The 24,819-nt window shown below is 30.9% G+C and overlaps 1 protein-coding gene across 3 annotated transcripts in view; it reads right to left on the reverse strand.

Annotated features, from left to right (window-relative positions):
* Positions 1–24,819, reverse strand: part of LOC124536666 (rap1 GTPase-activating protein 1) — a 278,996-nt gene that overhangs the window by 141,710 nt on the left and 112,467 nt on the right. For 2 of the 3 annotated variants that reach the window (XM_047113220.1, XM_047113216.1), the window contains exon 1: positions 3,725–3,957. The exons of the other annotated variant lie outside the window; for it this stretch is intronic. In XM_047113220.1, the coding sequence (XP_046969176.1) occupies positions 3,725–3,750 (26 nt within the window). In that variant the 5' untranslated portion in view covers positions 3,751–3,957. Of the gene's footprint in view, positions 1–3,724; positions 3,958–24,819 lie in introns of those variants that run through there. 3 annotated transcript variants of the gene reach the window in all.

Raw genomic sequence — 24,819 nt, forward strand, 5'->3', positions numbered from 1 at the left:
TCTATCAGATAGCGTGAGGTGGAAACTACTTTCCATTACAATCACTTAATAGCGCTAATTATTTATGACTATCTTGTAAATTCTTCATTTTAAATTAATTATATTTTATCGCTTAAACAACTTTATTGCTCGATTGTTCAAAAGTAAAGTGCGTTGTTTATTATTTACAAGTTTCATCAGTATCATTGAAAATAAGAACATTAATTTTAAATTTTCTAATTCCATGTAATAGTTGTAAATATCTAATGATTCCGTTGAATTATATAAATTTTGTGGTAGTCACATTAATTCCTTTGTGGTTAGATTTCTCTAGGAACTCGGTTTAACTATTTAAACGACGTCGATTTATGGATGCGTTCACACGTACTCGTAAAGTGTTCTTACCCTTCTCAAATAATTCGAAGTTATTTTTTTTTACACTTTTCCACTTGAGCACCATTCTACTCAATTGAACTTTTAAGATTGGTCGTTCAAATTATAAGTGCTTGATATACGTTTCGTTTAATTTTAATAATAATAATGTCGTCATTATTTTTAAATAAAGATTATTGAAGTAGGTGTCAATTTGTAGGAACGTGTTAAATATATCTTTGAACGAACGTCATTGTTAGGATAATGTTGAACGTGATATTATTATTGTTTGATGTAACGAACGCAGTGAAAGCGAATTAGATACAAATGTGCCTATGATTCGTGAATCATAGGCTCATTTGTACTTTCCTGTATTGGCTTTCTACGTGTAAATGACGTCAAATTGACGGCAAATAACTCTTAAACATAAAAAAAAAACAATTGGAGCGAATAGTACAATACAATTTATTTTAACTTACGAACGTTCTTTGACCTAATCCTTTTACTCGTTGCAGTTATCTTAAACCTTATTAATGAACAATAAAGGTGATAATGCAATGAAAGACATGTTCTCTGGACACTAGATTTGTAAATATGTCCGTGGGCGAGGACACTGATTCATTGCGGACAGACGTCCCACTCTTAAGAATGGATATATTCATATCGTAATCTAAGACTAAATATCTAAAGGATATATTCTTTTAAAATAATACATTGTATCAAGTACTTTTGACTATTCAGGTACATATGGAATTACATAAATATTTTTAACCTACATAAATTTCATCAAAATAAATTACTTAAATAAGAAGAAAGGTAACAGATCACTTTTCAATTTATAATTATAGTATGTATAATTATGCCATCTATCAAACATTGATCTGAATCAGAACAAAACAAGACTCGTACTTCTAATAAAATATTATTAATTGTATAAAACCAACTTATCCATTAAAACAATACTAGAAACAAATACGTATTATTAATTAATTAAAATCAAATGTATCGTCATAACAATACAAAGAATTCATTGTTGTGATAGTATTTCAATAGTTAGAACTTCTATATAGATTGTTATATACATGGCGCCCACAACTGCTATAAATCTGTCTAGAAACATATCATATCCTTGTTAATTATTATTTCTATTAATAAAGCATGTCTTACAGTCGAGAGTGATCTTATCTGATTTATTCTATAGTTATGATTCTCATGCATTTCTCGTATATTTTTCTAATTAACATACGTCGTAGAATCAAGGTCGGTAAAAAGCTATGGGAATAATGTCTAATCCGTTTTAAGGTTAATAGCTTCATCATAGCATGCTAATGTTTCACTTGATTCATGTTTTCGGTGTGAGATAGTTCTAATTACTCCAATTTAAACATTTAACAATGTTATTGTAGAAATTGTACCTACTTCCCGTACGCGAGAATCATTGCTATTTTATATTATCAATGAAATTATTATTATTCTGTCCAGCAGATGTCATTATTCGTCATAACTTTAATCGGTCACTTGCCCATAAAATTATTGATCTTTAATTGGGTTTAATTCGTGTAATGCGATAAGGAGAAGTACGTTAATATGAGTCATTTTAAAATTGAAATATGATGCTGACTGGATGTATTAATTAATTGGTTTCGGGAGTAATATAATCAATCATGCTTGAAACGCTGACACGACCGCACTAATGGCTATCTATGACATAAGACAGCAGTCAATAATCGAGCACTTGGTTATGACTACGAGAGGAACAACGTTATGCATGGAAGTGTGCAGCTGGGCGATGTCATGCGTGCACATGCATATTCAAAGATCAGTTTCCATTTCGCGTGCGTAGTCGGAAACGCACCGAAACATCAATACCATATTCAAGGAAATTAAAACTCTAAAACCATATGCATAGGTCTTAAAATTGTTAGTACACAATTGGATAATGATTTATTCATTTGTGAATTATTTCAGCGAAGAGGAAGAGGTAGCTTGCAAAAAAAAAGGATAAAAAAGGCACAAATTGAACACGGCATAGCGTGTTAGACTGTGACGGCAATATGCCAATAGCAACGGAAGAAGGTGACGGATGCATATCAGGAAAGTATTGACAGGTGATTCGTGAAATGTTGGTTAGTGAGCTACCGTAACAAATCGTATAACATTTGTGACGCTTGAGAATAAGAGGGAAAGGTAATAACTGTTTCCTGTTTTATATGCAAACAACGGGCGTGAGAATATTTCATAAAAAATTGAAAATAATAATATTTATTTTAATATAATATTATATTAGATACATTATATAATGTGTTTTAAGTAAAAGTAATGTTAGGTAATTAGCACTAAAAACATTTTCACTAATTCTAATCTTTCTTTTTTTAAATTGAACTAGTTTCATAATCGAGAATAAGTTTCATAAAATGTAATAGCTATTAACTTTTCTAAATCTCTTTACAACCCACAGATAAGAAAAGACTTAAGTGATTAAGTAAATAGACTTGCAAATGTCTTTCCGATCTACATGAACTTATGAATAAAGAAGTATTTACGTTTATAAATACATGTTATATATGAAAACGATTACATAATGTTCAATAATTACATTTCAATCAGTAATAGTAATGACACCTTAATGACATTTGTCAATGAATAGCTCCAACTGTGGGGGACATTATGGCACTACGATGACAGATGTTAAGTATAATTAGAAACTTCCCGCTTGACACATTAGGTTTGTTTGTTTTTTTTTTCTTAAACGTTAAGGGACTTGAGTGTTTTTTTTAATACACATTATTATTATAAGCAATGACATTATTTCAAACAACATTTTTCGGTTTTAATTGACATGAGATTACAAAATAAACACTAATTATCTAACATCCCAATAATAATATAATTATAGAAATATAATAGTAATAACAAATAAATCAAATAATCCAAGAATAAAGAAAGTTATATACGAAATTGTTATATATTTATTACAAACAGTATTTAGTACAATCGATTTACAAAATAGTGGGTAGTGACTGTCGATATCGTCGTAATTTATACAACGTAACTAAATAAATGAATTCATAATTAGGCGATAGTACATAAATTTGTAAACGTTGTTCCTATCAGTTATGTGGGCTCGTACATAACTTTGATATTACCGAGTTAGTCAAACGTAACAAAAAGAATATTCGTGAACTAAAGTAAAGATTAAAGTAAATAATTTATGAATAAAAAAATGTTTTAATGAGTCATGAATAAGTAGATAATTTTTAATAAAATAATGTCTCCATACAAGTTTAAATACGTACAAACATCAAGCACAAAAACCATGCAAATCAAACTTATGTTTTCAATCCGAGTCAATCAATTAAAATTTCTCACTGACCTGTTAAAAACGCTGACGATCACCATAGTAAACAATCCGGCCACAAAAATGTAAAGGGCTTAACAAAATCCATCAATATTTTAGAATCATAAAATAATAGAAGCACATTATCACATACATGCCCATATTTCACGAATTCGTTAAAATATTATTTTAAACTTTACAAAGTCCGATACTCGAAAAAAGAAAATGAATTGCACGAGCGACACAACCACACCGATGAGCAGACGAACAACAACTAAATTTTGAGTGAAGCTTCCACTACGCTGATTGGCCGCGAGTCGTAACCGGACGGTTGTTCGCTGCGCTTGCGCCGGAGATGCAGCGATCATGGGGTAGGCACGCATCCATCATACAATTAACAAATAAACGAAATAGGGTAAGAGGGTGCGATAAATTCCTATGTAAATAAGCACTACAATTAATCACATCACGTTAACCGTGCATGACGTGTTAAAATTAAGAAACAAAAATGATTAAGAATATTGAAATGAAATTGCAACTCGGTACTGTATCTTTTTTATTGTTAAATATACATATTTAAGCAATTCATTAACGATCATTATAATCTTTAACGTATAAGGAAACGTTTTAAAATACGATTATGTCTGTGTGATGTATTTGTGAGATTTTTATATTTAAACTAGCGACCCGCCCCGGCTTCGCACGGGTGCAATACTGATACTAAATATTACTAAGTGTTTATTTACGACATCACATAAAAACTTCCAAAATTATCAGTGTTTCATTAATATATTTCCTATGAATTATATACAAAAATCTTCCTCTCCAAATCTTAGCATATATAGGGACAGACAGCGGTAAGCGACTTTATTTTATACTATGTAATGATTTAAAAGTAAAGTTAAGCCAAGCCAAGTCTTAACAAAGGGTTCTTTGCCGTTACTTCTGTCTTAGGTGTATGGTGTAATGTATTCCAACAGTTCACCGGGGCATCATTAGTCGTATGTTAGTCACTGTATCTTATTGATGCTACACGCCTCTTCACTCAGTTTCGCGACGCATACTAATGTTCCCCGATAATCTACCTGGAGACGTCCCTCAGTACCAACAGCCAGGCATAAATTGTACTTTCATTTTGCATGCTAAAAGATAGGTTTTCCTTAGTTTCACTTGTCTAAGAATTCATTATTGTTTTCGAACGTAATTTACTAAGTTTTAAACGAACACAATTAACGTTCCTTTTTTAGATTTAAATATCGAATTGTAAACAAATTATGAACTCGTGAATGTAAAAACAGACGTATTATAAAGTTATAATTTATTTTTGATAGAAAATTTGTACGAACCAATTTCTGTTTTGTGTAGTCCAAAAAGTTTATATAACGTTCGAAATTCGAAATTGATTTGCCTTACACCATATGCGATTTAAAAAACAGACGTAACTCGTGTTCTCTTATCGAGATTTCTCAGCTTCCTAATTTGGTAGAGATGGAAAGATTACCGACAATGGGGCTTGGACGTCCCGTGGCGTTGAATTCGGGAATCGGGGTCAGTGTGCTGGTTCGCGAGCACCTGTACACTTGAATAAGGGTGCGGTTGGGATTTAAACCGTTTTGTTTTTCATGGAGCTAATTAGGACAAATGCATGAAACAGTTAACGTTTAAATTGATATTAATTTTATTATTTTTGATAAATTGTAAATATGTCGATTAAATTTATCCAAGACTAAACCAAAGGAAGGAATTCTGACAACTAGACCAAAACTGTTGTAAATAGCATAAAAGTCTCCTCGACCACTGTGCGAGTGATTATATTGACTCACTCATTGGAATACAAAAATGCAAAAGATTCCCAGAAGTAGAATTAATGATGTGTGTCGATTGTAAACATACGAACTCATAAAAACCACCACAAAAAAAACATTAATTTACTTGTCTGTCTATCTGTACACAATAATTCACGTATGCATCTTATGCATACTGTTCTAATTGTTACCTATTAAGTGCAAGTTAATTATAAGGGGAATCACAGAGTTTTGTTGTATAGTTTTTTTCTAAGCACATAGCCCTATTCGGTAGGTAGTTCTGATTGCATTCGCATAAGGCATACGTTGATAATGTTGTAAGCTGAGCACGTGTCGATCCCGATTGAAACAAGCACGTGGTATTGCTATTCCTGATAGCAACAGGAAGTCAACAAAGTACTATTCAAAAGCGAGCGTGAATCAAAATATTACGATGGTACAAAACTTTAAATGGAATATGCAAATGACTTATACTATGATATCGTTATAAAATTATTCGTGACGTCATTATTCATCCCGTGAGTCAACATTAACATTAACAGCCTGTATTTTTCCCACAGCTGGGCTTATACCTCCTTGTTGAAGATTTGGAGCGTATTTCCACCATGCTGCTCCAATGCGGTTTAATGGATACAAATGTGACAGAATTTCGTTGGAATTAATCACATGCAGGTTTCCTCACGATGTTTCTCGTGGGTCATTTAACTTACATTGTAAGAAAGTATTCCTTTAAAACAAACTCTATCAAATTACAGTGATATCAAAGAGATTTCTGTGCAATTAAAGTACAATGACCTGACAAATTGCTAACTGCGTTATATTAAATACACTTAAGCCATTCTTCACAAACTTGAAAAGGGTCATAACCCAGTTTGACCTGTAATTAACTCAACATGGGACTTCAAACATTCTAAAATTACCCACGAGGTTTGTTTGCTGTGCCTGGGACCTTTAGACCCGGTATTCACTGTGTATGAGATAAAGTACATACATGTATCTAACGTTCCTGCAGGATAATTGTCGAACATAATATTAACCTTAATTTTTTTTTTTTTAATTAAATGTTATAGATTTTTTTTAAATTGAAAAAATAATAATAATTAAAATTATACATTAATGATGAAATGAAAACGTAGTTTTACAAAATGTAGGTGTTATGTCGTCCTGATTTTAACTTGTGATAGCGCGTTAAGCCCGAGTTTGTTGTAAATTAGTTTACTGATCTGGGTTAAATTGAAGATCAAATTTAATTTAAGCTGTCACTCGTCTGGTAACGAATTCAATTTGGCGTGTTTAAATAAAATTAAATATTAATATTTGCTTACCTTTTCTATTTAGTAACCGATAAAAAAAACAAAACAGACTGTCAAATCGCACCATAAGCTTACCTGAAACAAAAAGAAATAGTGACCATTATTGCATAATGTCAATGTTAAAAAAAAAAAAACATTCTAAAATGTGCAAGGAGTTTTTACTTATAATATTAACAATGTAAGACTTTCGTGTATTAGTTGTGAGAACCTTGCATTAATATATCATTTTAAAATAAATTATTAAAACACGTTCGCGACGAACTTGATTGAAAATAATCTAATATCTCATTTGCAATGTGGACAATGCGTCACATTAGCATAGCGGTCTCTGCGAGGTGCCACCGTCTGATGCTCAATTGTAATCGTAATCTCGTTTCAAATCTCGTTATATTCCGCGATTCCGATGAGAGCGCGATCGTGTTGACCTGACCGACTTCGAATGCATTCATCATCAATTTTATCAGCAAAACGTGTTACGGCAAAATTTAAATTAGAGAAGCTATTTCTTTTGCGACCAATCCGACTTACAATTGCATGAAATTCGTAATGATCCCTCGAAAATTTTTTCACACTAGCTGTGCCCGCGACCTTGTACGCGTTTGAACTTAACAAAAAATATATTCTAGATACTTCTTATTTTATAAGCTGTGAAAGTCCCGTCAAAATCAGTCCAGCCGTTTCAGAGATTAGCCGGAACAAACAAACACAAAAATTTTAAAAATGTTATTTTGGTATATGTACCATGTATACATACATATGCATTGAGTAAAAAAGGGCTATTTTAACATTACAATGAGACACTCCAATTTTATTATATGTATAGATTGTTATACACTTGACTTTAAAGAACGAATATATCGTATGGAATTAGATTGATTTGATATACATTTTTTATCTCAAAGTTAAAGATGAAAAAGTAACAGCCTTACTTATAATTTTATTTAACGTTAAATAACTAATGCTTTGTCTTCTTCTTTCGAATGATAAATCAAAGTAAACAGAGAGAGACAAATGAGTGTTTATCTACCACACCTAAACATAAATATTGCAGTAATATTTTAATATAATTCGTAAATAACTCATTATACATTTAGAAGGTATATTATTAACCAATAGAGCGTAATTTCAAAGCTGCCTGAAGCAAAATAATTTTGCGCACGACCTCTCATAAGAGAATAAGCCAATACGCAATAATTATATAGTGGTAAAACGTCCAAAACACTAGGAAGACAGTAAATGTTAGACTGCGCAGCCTGCAGGAAACCTATTAACAAAACGACCGCTGGTCAGGTAGGCTATTCGTAAGGCTAACCGGCAATCAGCTATGAGGAATTTTAAGGCAATTGCATACGTTACATGCAATAATATTTAAAAAAAAAATTAACACCCTACATAATAAAAAAGTGTGTGTATATTTTTAAACGGTATGTCATTGATTTAACGTGATATTGATTGTAATATTAAGTCGTAAAAGAACAGCTATCTTAAGGTTTAAAAAAAAACGTTATAATATATTATTTCAGCTGGCGGCTTCGCGGTTTTTGTGCAGGTGTTGGTACATTTTACGTGATAAAAAATAATGATATACCTATGTGGTATATCTAGACTACAATCTATTATTGTGTCAAATTTCATTCAAAACAGTTCAGCCGTTTTGGCGTGAATGTGCAACATACATTCATCCACCCAAACATTTGTAATTATAATATAATTAAGATTTGATTGCAAAAAAATCATGTTACAAAATGTACTATATTTAATATACTATACTTTTGAAAGAGCTCATACAACGAAAGGTTCCAAATAAATAGGCAAACAGAATTACAAGTTAAAATTGAAACATACGTATAAGTAAAAATAATATATGTGTACAATACATATAAATAGTTTCAATTAAAATACCACATTATTCCTAATAAAAATGTGTTGGAAACAAAAAAAAAAAACTTCAGGTAACTTAAACGTAATTTTAAGATAATTTATACATTTAAATGCAGAGTGCATATGATAAATTGAGAAACAATAAAGAAATTATAATGCATAGAAACTAACGCAGGAGTACTCGAGAGCATTCACTGGTACTTATATGTATTAAAGATGGGAAAGTATATTTTTTTTACTTTATCTTTCGAATAGAAACGAAGTAACATTACAGACCGACGCGATATTTGCATAGATATAGTTTATGGTCCAGTGAGCGACATAGCATTACTGTTATTCTAAAAGATCTTATGTAAAGATAAAAATCCAACATAAAACATATTTCAATGTATAACTACTATGTTCTTATATTACTTGTAGTTATTTAAATTAAATCTTTTAGAAGTAACTTTCTTCATAACTAGCCTCTATAAAAATAATTATTTTATTATTTTTTTTTATTGCACAATAAAAATAAAACGAGATATACTCGAAGATTTACTGAGGTTGTGAGATGCAACAGGCGGCCTTATCACTAAAGCGGCGATCTCTTCCAGGCAATCTTTAGGTAAGGGACTGATTATGAAATATGTGGGAAGGGGCACAACAATTTGTAAAATAAGATGTTTAACTTACTATGTGTAATATATATATGTACAATGTACATGTATAAAAATTATACACACATCACACTTAATAAAATTTTAAAACGAATAATTGAAATATAAAGTTTTTCACTTTATCGTTTATGGGAAAGTACATACGGCCTTTTCGAACTGAAACTAACTACTACTTTTACGGAAGAGACGTTAAATTTTTATTTTTGTTTATTTTAGTATTTTCTTAAATAAATATTAATATATAAGAAAAAAGTAAATATCTATATGCATACCTTATACATATATGGTTTCTAAGCTTTGTGGTATTTTGTTAACTAAAGGTCATTGACCTAGTTGCATACCAGTAGTTCCTTGAAGAGCCAAATGATTCAGGATTAATCTACTAATCTGGATGGTATTCGTCTGAGCTATTTTATATAATAGATATAGTTCAAAGAGTGATGTTCTTTCACAAATATTGAGCAATAAAAAGTGAAATTACAATATTCTATCTTACATAATACAATTTAAGCTCAAGATATCAAAGGAGTGGAGTGGCTCCAATGCAATCGCTCCTCGTAATTTGAAATTATCGTCCGGACTCGAGCTTAGTGGAAATGCAATCTAATTGAAATCTACATAGTTTATTACAAATTATACATTTAGCGGCAACCTTACTAATATTATAAATAAGAAAATTAGCTTGAACTTCTTAACTACTTCACCGGTCATCATATAAGTATACGAACACATTGTCAAGGGTACAGATAATGACATAGGGTGCCTAACACACACATGGATAAAATTGCGGTTTGTATTAATCTATTGATATCGTTTAGAAGGTTTTTAGTCATAAGATGCACAGGATGTCTTTCAAATGTGAAATCAAATATGCCTAAAATAAGATGAGTGTGTTCAATTGGGTATCCGATAAATAACGCTTTTAAGTTAGGACGTTAGTAATAATGTTTCTACAGTAAAGATGTTGATGTGCCTTTAAATCCGCATGTACGAGGAAATTTGTTTTATTGTTAAATTATTGGTGGTTTTGCTTTGGGCAAGCTCGTCTGTACCACCCAGTTATAAGATAGTCTATAGCCAAACAGCAGTACTATTGTGTTACTGCTTGGAAGATGAGTGAGCCAATGTAAATACTACAAGGTTGGTGCACAATGACGATGTAAGGAATAGGTAAGGAATAGGAAAGGATAATATTTCTTACAGTGCCTTTGCCCAAAGGCGGTGGTGACCAGTTACCATCAGATAGCCCATTTGGTAGTCCGAATATCTATTGCATAAAGAAAAATTATCAAAAAATATGTAAAAACACAATATATGAGATCAGAATTTTTTATTTCAGCAGCAACAGACAAACTTATATAAAATGCACAAAAGTTATCTTTCACAGACAGCCTTTTTGGTGAAACAAGTTTTCTATGAGAACGGGAATCAATTTTTTTTTTTTTAATAAATTGAATAAATTAATTAAACTTTGAGTTCGCCCATGGTATAAACATTGATGTAGTGAACACAGATCTGTATTAACATTATAATAATTAGTATTGGACTTATATTGCATATGAATATATATATTATCTGTGTATTTATGTATCTGTCATCTCGAGTGACACACGTAGCGGAAAGCGCGGGAACGTAGAACATAAAAAAATTGGCGCGCGGTGAAGACGGTTTTTGTTCACAGCCAGCTCATATTTAAATATAAAATCTATTTGATGTAAACTATAAATCGATCTTACATATGAACGTTACAATTAATTCACACACATTTGTTTTAAGTTCACAAAACTATTATAATAAAGAACAAAAGTTTTGTTTGTGTTCTATAGAAAAGAAAAGAATGCATCTTAAACTGACCACTCCCTTCACAAATCAAGAAGATCAAGTTAGTGTTATACCCTTCAACAATAGGATATTAGTATACATGACCCAGTGGAAATGTTCCCACAAAACAACAATAGACCACAAAGGGATGCTGTTATTCACACAGTTAAGTTAATAAAATGAAAGTATTTGATGTTAATATGAGATCTTAACTTTACATATTTTTATTGAACGTACAGGGCGTTTTATTTTCACTATATGATATAAAAACTTTTTTGTAACCGTTTTATTTTATAAAAAATATAGTTTAAAAAGCAAACTATAATGTATGCGGAAAAAACTGCAACTGAAAGTCATTTTTAAGCGATTAGTTGGAAGCTCTGTGCGCATTTTATTCCAATAGAAACAAATCGACGTAGCAGTTTTAAACTTTATACCTATAATCTGGAATAAATTTAAAAATTGATGAGAATTTTAATTAAATGAAATTTGTAATTGTCTTTTCATTTTACATGTATTAAAAATGATTGAAAGATTGATATTATGTAGGTATTTTTTTAAATAAGTGTATTTCAATATTTTTGTAAAACTTTAACCAATAGCAAATGTTATTTTTTTTTATATCCCCTTGTATAACTTCAAGCAAGATGTAGTTCAGAGCAAGGTGAAGAATTACAAGTGCGTAACAATATTCACAAAGAGAATAAAAGCTCCGAAACAACGGAACGATCGCAACCCTTTTTTTTTAAGTTGATGTCAATGACCTTTTTAAATAAATCTTATACAATGCAAGAAGTGCAAGTTTCATTCGAAACATTTTTCATTTTTCGAATACACATTTAAAAAAAATGATTTTTTTTTCATTTTACTATATTTATTTTTAATTATGGAATCAATTTAAAAACTTGTGTTCACTATCTATCTATTTATCGTTTCGATCTATTACCCTTATCAATGATTTTGTCGCTTTATAATTAATGTAATGCATATTTAATGTGTATTCGGAAATCCGGCTATAAAAAAGTGACTGTTATGGAGTTCATCAGGTCGTCTAGATAGTCACTTGTCACTTCTAAAATCGTCAGTTCGTGTTTATTTCAATAGACCTATGTATTTTTAGACATTCTATTATTCATTAAAAAGGTTATCCTTAAATTGGGTTTCCATGTATTATGTATATATTTTAGGTGTCGCTTAATTACGTTAAGCAATTCATAATACACCTCTGTTGACCGCTAATTTAAAGGAATTTATTTAAATGGATATAATTATATTTTTATAACTTCGATTATTAAAATTCAAATTATTTATTGACTTGATATGCGTTGACAAAAAGATTAGTATTTAGTCATTAATATTAAGTTCCAAAGAACAAAACTCTTTTTAATCGGGAATACTTTCCCTTATGAACATACAAATGTGATTTTAATATTTGGTACACGAAATATCATTTAATATACTGATGAAGAATTTATGAAAAAATAAAAAAAAACAGAATTTATACCCAAAATTAATATAATATTATTCTTTGATTCAATTGAATTTAAAATGTCATGCAATAAAATTTTAAAGTTAAATAATCACTCAGTTATTGTACTATTCGTTATTAAAAAAGTATACAGTATAAAAAAAAGTATTTTCATCCCGTCAACTTCCACAAAAGTAATTTCTAGACGAAATTAAAAAAAAAAGTTCATTTACTGTCCTTTGGTAAGAGATGTGACAATGAATTCCACCGCGACCTTTAAAATTTCATCTTTCAGACAGATATTTTATACAAAGAGGTACTCTTTGTGAAGCTAGAATGGATTGTATTAAGTCAGACACGTTCCTCACAATAGCTCTTTTAATCCTATTGTATACGATTGTGCAGTTCAAATGAGACACATTCCCTTTAAGGTCGTTAACTTTGTTTTATTTTTTAACCGACACATCAATAATGACAGACATTTATCAATGTGACGTCGATTAAACGTTTAAACGTAATACAAAAAAAAAAAAAAATTATCCCTGTATGGTCACGAACATTTGCCTTTCTGGAATGAGAACATGATACAATTAAAAAAAAATTAAATACAACCCACACAGTAAAACTCAGCTTAATCTGATGTAATTAAGTAAACTAAATATAGTTTATACGAATTAATTTGAACAGGTAGATTTCCTTTATATTCGTCTTTTTAGACGAATAAAAATTTTATTATGAATATCAGATTAATCAAAAATATTTATCATGTAATGTCCAATACAAAAGACTATGCCACTGCTTTGATAAAACAAAAGAATGTTCATGAAAAATTTCATAAGAGCCTATTGGTCCAAGAACTAAGAAAACTACCCACAGACACTCGTTTTTTTGTAAGGAAGTAAAGTAGACCGTAATGATTTTGTGCCTCCTTTCCTCTGCTGGTCAAGTCGTTGTAAGATTGTGGATGTTGTGGCAAAATATCATCCAAGACATGTAGGTTTTCCTTACAAGGTTTCTTTTCATTACCGAGCGTGAGATAAATTATGTGTAGCAAGCTCAGTTTTTTTATGATATAAAACGAACAAATTGGCCAATATTTGTAAAAAATATAATATCACCAATGCTCTACCAATCATGGTAACTAAGACGTTATGCCCCTTGTGCCTGTGGTTACACCAGCTCACTCACTTTTAAGCTGGAACACAACAATAGTGAGTATTGGTGTTTGGCGGTAAACTGATGACCTGTATTTTAAATTCAACTAGTTATGTCCCAGCTCTATTTGCATTTAAGAGATTATTCGTTTGGTATTAGGCATAAAACAGAGAAATACAGAGTTACTTTCGCATTTATAATATTAAATAATAAGAATAGATAAATTATTAATAAAATCTTAAAATTAAAAAATGCAAATTTATGTGGTTATCTGTGATCAGCATGATAAGTGTGTAACTGTATGCATGAGTCATAGCTTGAACCTTAGATTAATGGGATGCTTATTTAGGGTACATATATAGTGATCTCAAAATAGATTTGATGTATCTAGAATATCGATTATCGAATCAAATTCGCTGCATCAATGTATCGTTCGATTATTAATCTTGTCTATATCCCCAGACAGTCGCACTAGTCGTGGGACGTGATTAATTGGAGGAACGGAACTGGGTTACTCTCTACAGCCGGACTTCAAGAGTTCAATTAAAAAAAAAACATTAGAAACTTTTTATTCAATTTCAAGTTTCCGTGACCTGAGGCTTAAGTCCAACAATTCAATGCAATGTTTTCATTTGAACAGATTTTTTAGTTTGACATTTTCGGTATAGTACATATCTACTTACAAAATGTAAAACAAGGGAAACGTTTGTATGTAACATACATGGTCGGTATGACCTTTTTCTTTTTAAGGATAACGGTTAGCACTTTAGCCAGCAGTGCTGTTACTCGTAGCTGAACCCAATATACTTGCATGAATTCACTTGTAAAATTAAGTGATGCTCTGATTTAAGCCTAGCCTTCCTATAGCCTTCGGTTAACTTCGATAACTTGCTGGTCTGACGAGTCACGTGTAAACTAAGTATTAGCTGTATTTGTTCCAAATCCATCCCGTCAAAACTGTTTTGCTTTAAATTTAAATAAACCGTTTATTAACACGTTTAGTATTGATTGATTAAAACGTATAATTACGTCCTTAATTTATTTATTATTTCCAGACTAATATTTGATGTATTTAAGGAAGTAACAGTTTAAAGAATGATACATATCTTAATCTATCATGCTCATGATTGGCAGATACGAAGTGACAGGTATCCTCTAGATGATTTCCGTTATCTCTGAGTGCGAGACAAGCTGTATTACCGATATAAAATTTTCAGTATATATAAATTTTTATAAATAAAAAATAACCGCCTTCAAAAATTAACTAAAAAGAAAAAAATAATCAGTTACATCCATATCCAATTTACGATTTTTTAATCACCTCTCAAAGTCGGTGCCAAAATTGCTAATATAGGTACATAATACATACATACAAAGCTAAATCTATTTATTGTATAGATGACACCATTAGACAAACCTTACTATCGATACAAATTAAATGATTTCAATATAGGAATTTATTTACTTTGTTGGCACCGACTTCAAAAACTAAAAAAAAAAAAAAAAAGGCCCCGACGAATTGAGAACCTCCTCCTTTTTTTGAAGTCGGTTAAAAATAAACTATAAATAACAATTTACCATAATAATATTAGTCTATCATAGTTTTAAACAATAAATATTGGCAATATTTCATAAATACAAAAGTTCATATTGCATCTTCCATTAGTTAGTCCGAGTTGAAAAGGGTCCATCATCATCCATCAATGTCATAAACTGCAAATACGCTCTATTTTTCTTTACAATATAAATAGTATTTAATTGTTTTTAACTAACAAGTTAAATAAGAGTATAATCTGACTGGCTATTCTTCCTATTAGATATTTTATACAACCGAAGATTCTGGTCATACGCCGTCGGAACCACATGTATATACATATATATATATATACATTTTATATTGGTCCTGACAATCTTAATAGTAGTCAGTAGTAGGAGTCTGGAATTATGCAGTATTATATTCCCGTGTTTCAGAAAGTACGTGCCGCCATATATCCTATGTGAAGTCTACCCAGTAATGTTAGATTACAATTCTTGAGGCAAGAGTGAGTAGGCATTTTATAGGCTAGGGCGTTCCGTTGGACACTATATCAGTTCTTACCATCAGGCATGATGCAAGCGTATACTACAAAAAGTATATATAAATGTAATAATATAGATATATATCTGCCTAGAGCAGGCGGATAATCTGTAGAGCCTCAGTGACCGAAACCGGTCAAGAGACCATCTACACTTACATCATCAAAAGGTTCAATCTCATTAATTTAAATGAAAAATATATATCTTTTTCAATTCTAAACGTTACTCTATTAAATGTAATATTATAAGTAATTTAAAACATTTTCATTTTATGTTAAATAACAATTAAGATTATTCGATATTACCGAGTCTCTTTGAGTTTTGTAATTTAAAAAAAAAACAAATTCCGCCCACCCAAATAACGTATCCTGCAAGCGTATGAATGCCCTAATTATTTTAAATCCAATGCGTGTGATTTTAAACAGCCGTTTGTGGCACCATTACTTGAATCCGATGATCGCTATAAAGTATCAAGTTACGCTGACCACCAAATCGAAATTTTCGAGGGTCGCCCATTCAGATTTGGAGATTTGAATTAACAATTGGGGCTGTAACCCTCATTGTCGCTTCGCTGCATTGCGATGAATTAAAAAGAATAAAACCCCAGGATTACAAGGGTTTTGTCGCAAGTTTTTTAAATATTCGCAATACTCATTAACATAATACAATTCTCTTTGAAATAAGTGCGTGATTTTAACACATTGAAATTTAAGTTTTGAGGATTTCTAATGTTAAGGTTGGATTACGATTCATTATTTTTTTTTTCCAATATTAATTTAAATAAATGCAAACAATGCAATGCTTTTTTTTACGCCAAAAATCTTCGTTTCAAAATAATTGTAATGAGTAAATAGGTACTTAAATTCATAACACTGAAATATGAAATATTAATAATTTATTTTTATTATTAAACAGCCATTTTTTTAAATGCCTTCGTGATATAAATAAAAGTACAGATAATCGCGTAAAAACGATATGAGTGTAAAATGTTGTCTTAATAAAAAAATTAAATATAATTAACCCTAAAAACTGGTGTCCAACGATTTAAAAATCAACCCTTTCGTTACCTAGTTCATATGTTGATTTAATACGGCATTACACAAATCAGCATAATCGAAGCAACAGTGCGTAAAACAGGGATTGAAGTATGTATAACATCAATTAAAAAGGGCTTGCATTTAACAAGGCATTCATTCATTCATCAATGTTTTAAGACCTTCGCCATAAGGATTATATTCCTTTGACATCATGTCATTATATCTTTGCCAACCATCAGATTATAATGGGGAGGTTAATGACCTAAAGGTAGATCGCGATCGCTATCAGTGACGTAATGATTCGATTGCAGATTAAATCGATTGAACGTAATGTCGGGAAGATCAGATAAAATTACATCGATGATTTTGTTGGATTTTATTTCTTCATAGATTACATTGTTGATATCAATGACCTTTTTAACACAATCAGTGCCCCTTGATTTGAACCTTGTTAAATTCGAAATGCGCTATTATGTATGGTACATAAACATCTATCTCATAAACTTAATGCCAGTACCGGTAGCCAGACTAATTTATGTTTACTATGGATCGTAGTTTGGAGTTATACAGCCCATAGCCATCCTCAACAAATAAGCTATTTAACGCAAACAAAATATGTTTATATTGTAATTGGTCTTATTAAGAATGGGCCATTACTTTTATACAAACTCATCAGATTTATAGGAATACTAGCGACCCGCCACAGCTTCGCACGGGTGCAATGATGTTATCACAGTAGAAACTTCTAAAATGATCAGTGTTTCTTTACTAAATTGTCCATGCATTATACATAAAAACCTTCTTCTCGAATCAATCTATCTATTAAAAAAAAATACCATAGACCGACCGACCAACGACTTAAGCATACATAGGGATATAGGGACAGAGAAAGCGACTTAGTTTTATACTATGTAGTGATAACAAATTGTCGATTGATAAACGAGAAGAAGAAATGTTTAAATTTCAAGAAACTTGTCAAAGCAAAATGGACTTTATTGAAAATATTTAATGTATATATGTAGTTATCGGTAAAAAAATATATTTGATTCGCTTACAAGATGAAAGATATCACAGTAAATGTGCGTGCAATGTTGTGCACGTCAATACGGATTCCTCTATTGATAAAAAGTAAAAACCATTACGGAGTTTAAGCAATAAAAATGTATTACTCGCAATGTGACTTAGGCAATAAAATTTTAATAATAATTACATAAAAATCAACCATAAAAAGTCGTTAATGTACTTAACAATAAGGAGTAGATTCGTCAGTCACTTATGATATCTATGATAAAAATGAATGTAAATTGTATGAGGGCTAGATTTTACGAGATAAAATATTGAAGAGAAAAGTTTAAGGGTGCTTACATACGAAAAATTGTCATTAGTTTAAATCTTTAGAACATTATAAGTATACTTTACGGTATAATATTACGAAAAAGATGTATTTAGAATTTATATTTGAAGTGTAAGAATAATAAGATTTGTCGCCATTTTATCATTAAACGTTAGAATTCCCTTATTCAGGAGGCGTGTTTTAATTGAAGAGGGTATAAACAGACCAAAAATATTCTACCCAGGCTTCAAGTGGCTCCAACCTAATTAATTACATGCTAAATTTTATTACATTTTTTTACTTTTTTATTAAAAGAGCTTTTTAATGAATACGGAGATAAATTGAGGCCAAACTGTTCCCCTGCTACGTGAAACTATTCGTATATATTTACGTATAAACTTAAAAAAAATCATAGTAGCCACTCGAAAATAGTCCTTATCATAACTGCGTAAAACTTAAATCTAAGTAAGTGGATCAACGAATCCATGGATCGAATAAATGTGATTTCTTTACAGAAATGAAACTTCTTTTGAAATTTTTCCTCAATGCGCAGTGAGAGACGAATTGTCGATATTTTAGTTCCCAAAAATCGCAATGAATCTTACCCAAATTAAAATCAACGACCTCTAGTTAATACTGTGTTATGTAACACTGTCTTAATCTATGGGATAGTGGCTTATCTACGTATATTAGTTTCAATGTTACATAGGTAATACTAAAAATTTCTCAACTTTTTTTCATCAAAATAAATATATAATTTTTAAGGCATTGTTGGTAATACAAACGTTATATCAAAAATGTGTCACGACCCTATACATAAGATTACTTTGTTTACTAATATGAATCTTGTTATTTTTATGACTCTGTTTTTTTTTTTAACTCTGGAGATTCCTATGTTAACGATTTATAAAGTCATTTAAAGATATAAATAAGCTTAAGACTTAATTATATCATACTCTTCTCTCTCCAATGCGGTCCATGTGACAAAAGTTCACCCCACATGTATGTTTCCGAACGATGTTTTCTTTAACTCGAGACATGCACGTAAAAGTCGTTGGTACTTGATGCACAACCTTCGCTTAAGACAGATAAAATGACAAGTCAAAATTACATTTACAAGCACTATTGAATCGTCATTTTGCAGATGTAAAGCTACCACCGCATCCACGGGACATCTCGGCTCAACGAAAAGAAAAATCACCGGATTTGCTTCAATTAGCAGAAAACTACCAGGCAATCATGAAAATGTAGAATGTGGTAAACGTAAAAAAAAAACATTGCAGTCAGACAGCCAACACTAAAAGGAAAGGGAAGAGTTAGGGTAAATTGTGTTTACCGTCAAAGCGAGGACAAATTAAACGTCTAGGCCTCTGCTTTTGATCACACATCGAAGGACATTCTGCCATAATAACCTTTATTTTATGACGTTTAAGAGCTATAATTGATCACAGGGGAAAATTTATACATATAAGTTGGTACTTTAAAGCTTGTTAAACCCTTAATTTGTCGTAAAGGCACACGCGGTGTTAAGGGGATCTGCTTAAGTCAATATAACAATTTGCTAGGTACGAGTATAACGTTATTAAATGAGCCGAAGTTCTGTACTCACGTTCTAGTTCGCCACATTTCTACCACATCCCAGAAACTATTTAATTAGACAAGGCAGTTAATTTTAATTACAAGACTTGGTTGACTTTACTGTGTTGGTTTTTATGGACTGTTACTCTATCTATCTATCTATCTATATAATATATAAAAGCGAAATGCCTCTCACTGATATTAGTAGATTTAGTAGTTTCCTTCAAATTTAAAATTTGGCAAATAGGTTTCTAATAGGGTGTAAACATCCGCTAAGAATGGTTTTGTGAAAGTCAACCTCTAAGGAGGTAAAATGGGGATTTATAAATTTCTAGCCGGTGAAGTAGTAGGTTCAGGTAGTATAAGGAACAGTTTTGTAATTTTTAAAGGAAATATTTTTATTAATAATCAATTCATACATTATACACATTATTAATTCTTTATCGAAATGATCTTTGATACGACCTTCTAGAATTAAAAAAAATGGGGTTAAACTTACACTACATTATTCTTCCATTCTTCGTGTAAGAAGTGGGTAAGGAATACTTTATGTAGTTGATTACGTCGGTCCCAAAAGGATCTTTTGTTCTTAAACCGAGTCTGCTTAATTGTTGCCTACCATAAAGATAACGAAATGGGCTGTTACGACTCTTATCTAAAATATTAGTCACCTATTCATAATAGCTTCGTACTCTTGCGGCAGATGAAACGTTTTAATTAGGTGTTCAGAAAAAAAAAACAATTTAGAATTAATTCTTCTTTAAACTGTCGCAGCTTTTGAAACATTTAATATATTTTTTGTGGATTTTGATCGTATTTTTCATTTTATGTAATATGTTTGACCTGACAATAAGACTTAGAGATTAAAATGTGTGTATTTTAACCGAAGATACCAAGATAAAACCCAGAAAAGCATCGCTAAATTTTGATTTAATTGCGTTAATAATTCGTTTAGTGCTTAGCGGTAAAGGAAATGTCGTGATGAATCGATATTCTGTTGCAAATGTATCAATACTGCATTGAAGCAGTGTGGAATATGCTCCTAAACCTTTTCGCAAAAGCCTGTGTCCAGCCTGTTCCTGTTAGCCAACCAGTGAGCTTTACACGTTACGTTAAGACAAACTGGTCTATAAAATATTATGAACGTAACAAACTATATAACATGTCTTAGTTCCAAAATATAATAATAATATTTTGTCATATCTATTGACATTAGTTCCTACTACCTATATTCTTTCTCTTTTATCTCAATATTTTTCGTACATTTTTATCTTCACTGATATTATTGGATCTTTTTCTTGTTTTCGATTAATATATTTTTAATAAAAATGTTGGCAGTTTATTTCTCGATAAAATAGTGGTATATTAGCTATATATGTCGTAATAATTAAAATGTGTCCATGTTTGCTTTATCTAAATTTTAAAAATATGCTAATAATTTTGAGGTGTTTTTTTTTTGTAATATTATTAGCATGAAAGAAATTTTGTACTCGGAGTTATCATTCACAATTAACTCGCTCGAATACAAAAAGGTAGTCAATAAATGAAATTGATACGCTCCATTAAAACTTCCGATAGATACGAGTTCCAAAAGATATCAGATGTCAAACAGGGGTTCTAACGTACGAATCGGTACTTTAAATGGCAATCTATTGTAACCATTTCGTACCTTTTGCGATAGCGTTGAAAAAAAACTTTTGTTTTCAACTTTTTAACCCTATTTAAAATTTGGAATATCATCTAATCGGATTTTATGGTCTATTATACTTGTATATGTAATGTAACAGCCTGTAAATTACCCACTGTTGGGTTAAGGCCTCCTCACCCATTAAGGTTTGGAACATATTCCACCATGCTGTTCCAATGGGTTGATAGAATCCACATGTGGCAGAATTTCTATGAAATTAGACACATGCAGGTTTCCTCACGATGTTTTCCTTCACCGCCGAGCAAGAGATGAATTACAAACACAAATTAAGCACATGAATATAGAGATGCTTGCCTGGGTTTGAACCCGAAATCATCGGTTAAGATACACGCGTTCTAACCACTGGGCCATCTCGGCTCCTATAAAATACTTTATATATATACCGTATATTTGCCTTCTATATATCTTTAATATATAGTCGCTATTTGATTTCCGTCAATACCTATCAGTTTTCTTAGATCATCTACTTAATGAACTGATTTATCGTCGTCCACTGACTATACAGTAACATTGATTGTATGTGCGATTCTTTAGATAATCTTTTTGAACCGCTGTATAATCACTTTTTCATATCTTATTTTATAATGATTGTAGGTTCAAGTGTAGACAAGCACCTGAATTTGCTTGATTTTTATTTATAATACGTCTCGTACACGGCGGTGAAGGGAAACATTGTGAGGATATAATACATGCAGGTTGCATGTGCCTAATTAAAACGAAGTTCTGACTAATGTGTATCCATCAATTCGCATTGTAGAGTGTTGGAATATGCTCTAAACCTACTCCTTAAAGGAAAAGGAGGCCAGCAGTGGGACATAATTAGTTAATGAATAAGATTCATTTAATAGTTTTTTTTTATATACATAATTATACTTATACAATAACGATAATGTGATCGTATTTAAACAAACCATATGTTAAATGTATAAGTGGTCTATCTAATCGTTTAATGGTTATTTTATCAATTTTTTGCTCTCTACATTGGTCTCAATAAAAGTGCATCCATTTGTCAGTCGACAATGGGTGGATGATAGTTTAAAATATAACAGATGTTACGTATTGGTATATTGAGTTCATAATTCTAGTTCGAGTAAAACTTACTGGCGTCTAATTTCTTTTTATAAGCGACAAGGTTGACAGAGACTCATGTGTGTAATGTTCATGTGTCAACACATAGCGTTGTGTGTTAATAGCTCAAGTGAAGTATTGGAATATTTTGTGACTAATAATAACTTATCCTAATTAACACATTTTACGTTTAAAATAATATATTTATTTTAACAGTTGGAACATACAAGTCATATAATCGTATTTGGAAAATATAAATGATATTATAGTCTGTCTTAAAGCAGCAAGCTAATTCTATCTAAGGAAATATATTAAAAATATATTTTTTCCCGAAAAACATTTTCCTTTGGTTTATTCTAAAATTTTTAACTCCGTAGCCAACATCCATTTGAGCCTTCGACATTGCAGATCATCAATTATTTTCACACCACAACAAACCAGCTAAATGTATTTTAGATACGTTTTTTAACCATCGTTTTAAAGACAAACGAGGCAGCTTTTGTAGAAAGAATATTTTGGGGTTTTTTGTCCAGTATTTTGTTACCAGTATACAGCTACTAGCTTCTCTTTCTATACAGAAATATAAGGATTTTTTTATAAAATCAATGATTGTATGCTGTTCTGGATGATATAATTAATTATGAATAGTTGTAAATTGTTTTTCGTAATTTGTTTTTTTTTTCACTAATTCCTTACACCATTTAATGTTAATAATTATCACAATTATTAATCTATTAATTTCAATTGAAATCATTGCAAGGGCATATCTTTTGTTTTATAGAATCTTTCTTTGAAATATCTGTAGTTTTAAGATACATATGTTGTAAAGAAAAAGCAAGCAAGAAATAGTACCTACTAGTTACATATGTCTCAATTTCAAGACAGATATGGATTAAGCGATGCACCAGATATTTATTCTTGTTGATCTAGTTTCACCTGTAAGTGGTGCTAATCTCAGTGTTATTAAAATAAAATGCAGCGAAAGAAAGTAGGTCTATAAAAGTAATAATTTACTTAATTACATAGAAAATCGTCTCTTTGACAATATAATATGTCCTGTAAATGATAATAAATGCGTTGGACTTGGTGGTCAAGAAGCCATTTATATAATACGCGATGATTTTAAGATTTTTCTAGTACGACTTTTATTCTCAGATCGGAATATTAACGATATGTGTACCTAAACTAACGTTTATATGTGTTGTGCTTAGGTCCTCTTTATATCAACAGCAGGTGATACTATCCTTCTAATATTATAAGTGCGAAAGTTTGTGAGGATGGATGTATGTATGTTTGTTACTCTTTCACGAAAAAACTTATGAACGGATTTGTATGAAATTTTATACTAATATAGGTTATACATAAGAATAACATATATGCTACAATTTATAATGATTTTATGTAATTTGGTCATAATATAATACATTTCAAGTATCCGTGCGAAGCCGGGACGGGAGTTATTTATTATAAAAAAAAAACATTCGCGATCTATTTTCACGTTTTATCAACCACTCGATCTATCGAATCTCGTATATAAGTACCGATTAAGTAATTTAAAAAAAAATGTACAGTTTTTTCAACTCTAACACCCTCTCCACCGAACTAGGGCTCATGGCTATTTTAAGATAGAAGGGCGAGGCATATTTTTTGCTTATTTATTTTATTTATACTTTACGTGTATATGTTTAAATTATATTTTAGATGTAAAAGATTTTGAGAATATTATAACAAGGAAACTCGTTGTACGTAATTACTTTCGTATCTGAATATAGTTTTAATGGAAGAGATGTTGTAACATTATTGAATATAATATATAATTTCAGGACAGCGGATATTATTATATTTCCAATTATTATTTTCTTCCTAAAATTAAATAGAATTGTCCAAGTTGCCTTATGAATGGCGGAGTTTTAAAAAAAAGCGTAATATATTTCCCCTTTATTCCCCTTCTTTTTCGTAGGAGGTCGAAAAGAAATTGAATTCGATAATTCTTAAGCAAAACGCTCAACAAGTGAATTTAGATACAATAAATTGTTTGGACATTGTATATGTGCAATTGTGCGGTGCTATTGACGCGGGTAACAAGTCCAGAAGTTTATTGCAGCTATTATGTTAAGCCAAGAGCTGTCTGTGTACAGCTCACCGACCACTTCGTAAAACAACGATGCTGCGTCGAGCTGTTCCGGTGAGCCAATGTTACAACGAGGAACGTAATAACTTCAATCCCAT

The sequence above is a fragment of the Vanessa cardui genome, chromosome 17, assembly GCF_905220365.1.
Source record: "Vanessa cardui chromosome 17, ilVanCard2.1, whole genome shotgun sequence".
In the NCBI taxonomy this organism is placed as follows: domain Eukaryota; kingdom Metazoa; phylum Arthropoda; class Insecta; order Lepidoptera; family Nymphalidae; genus Vanessa; species Vanessa cardui.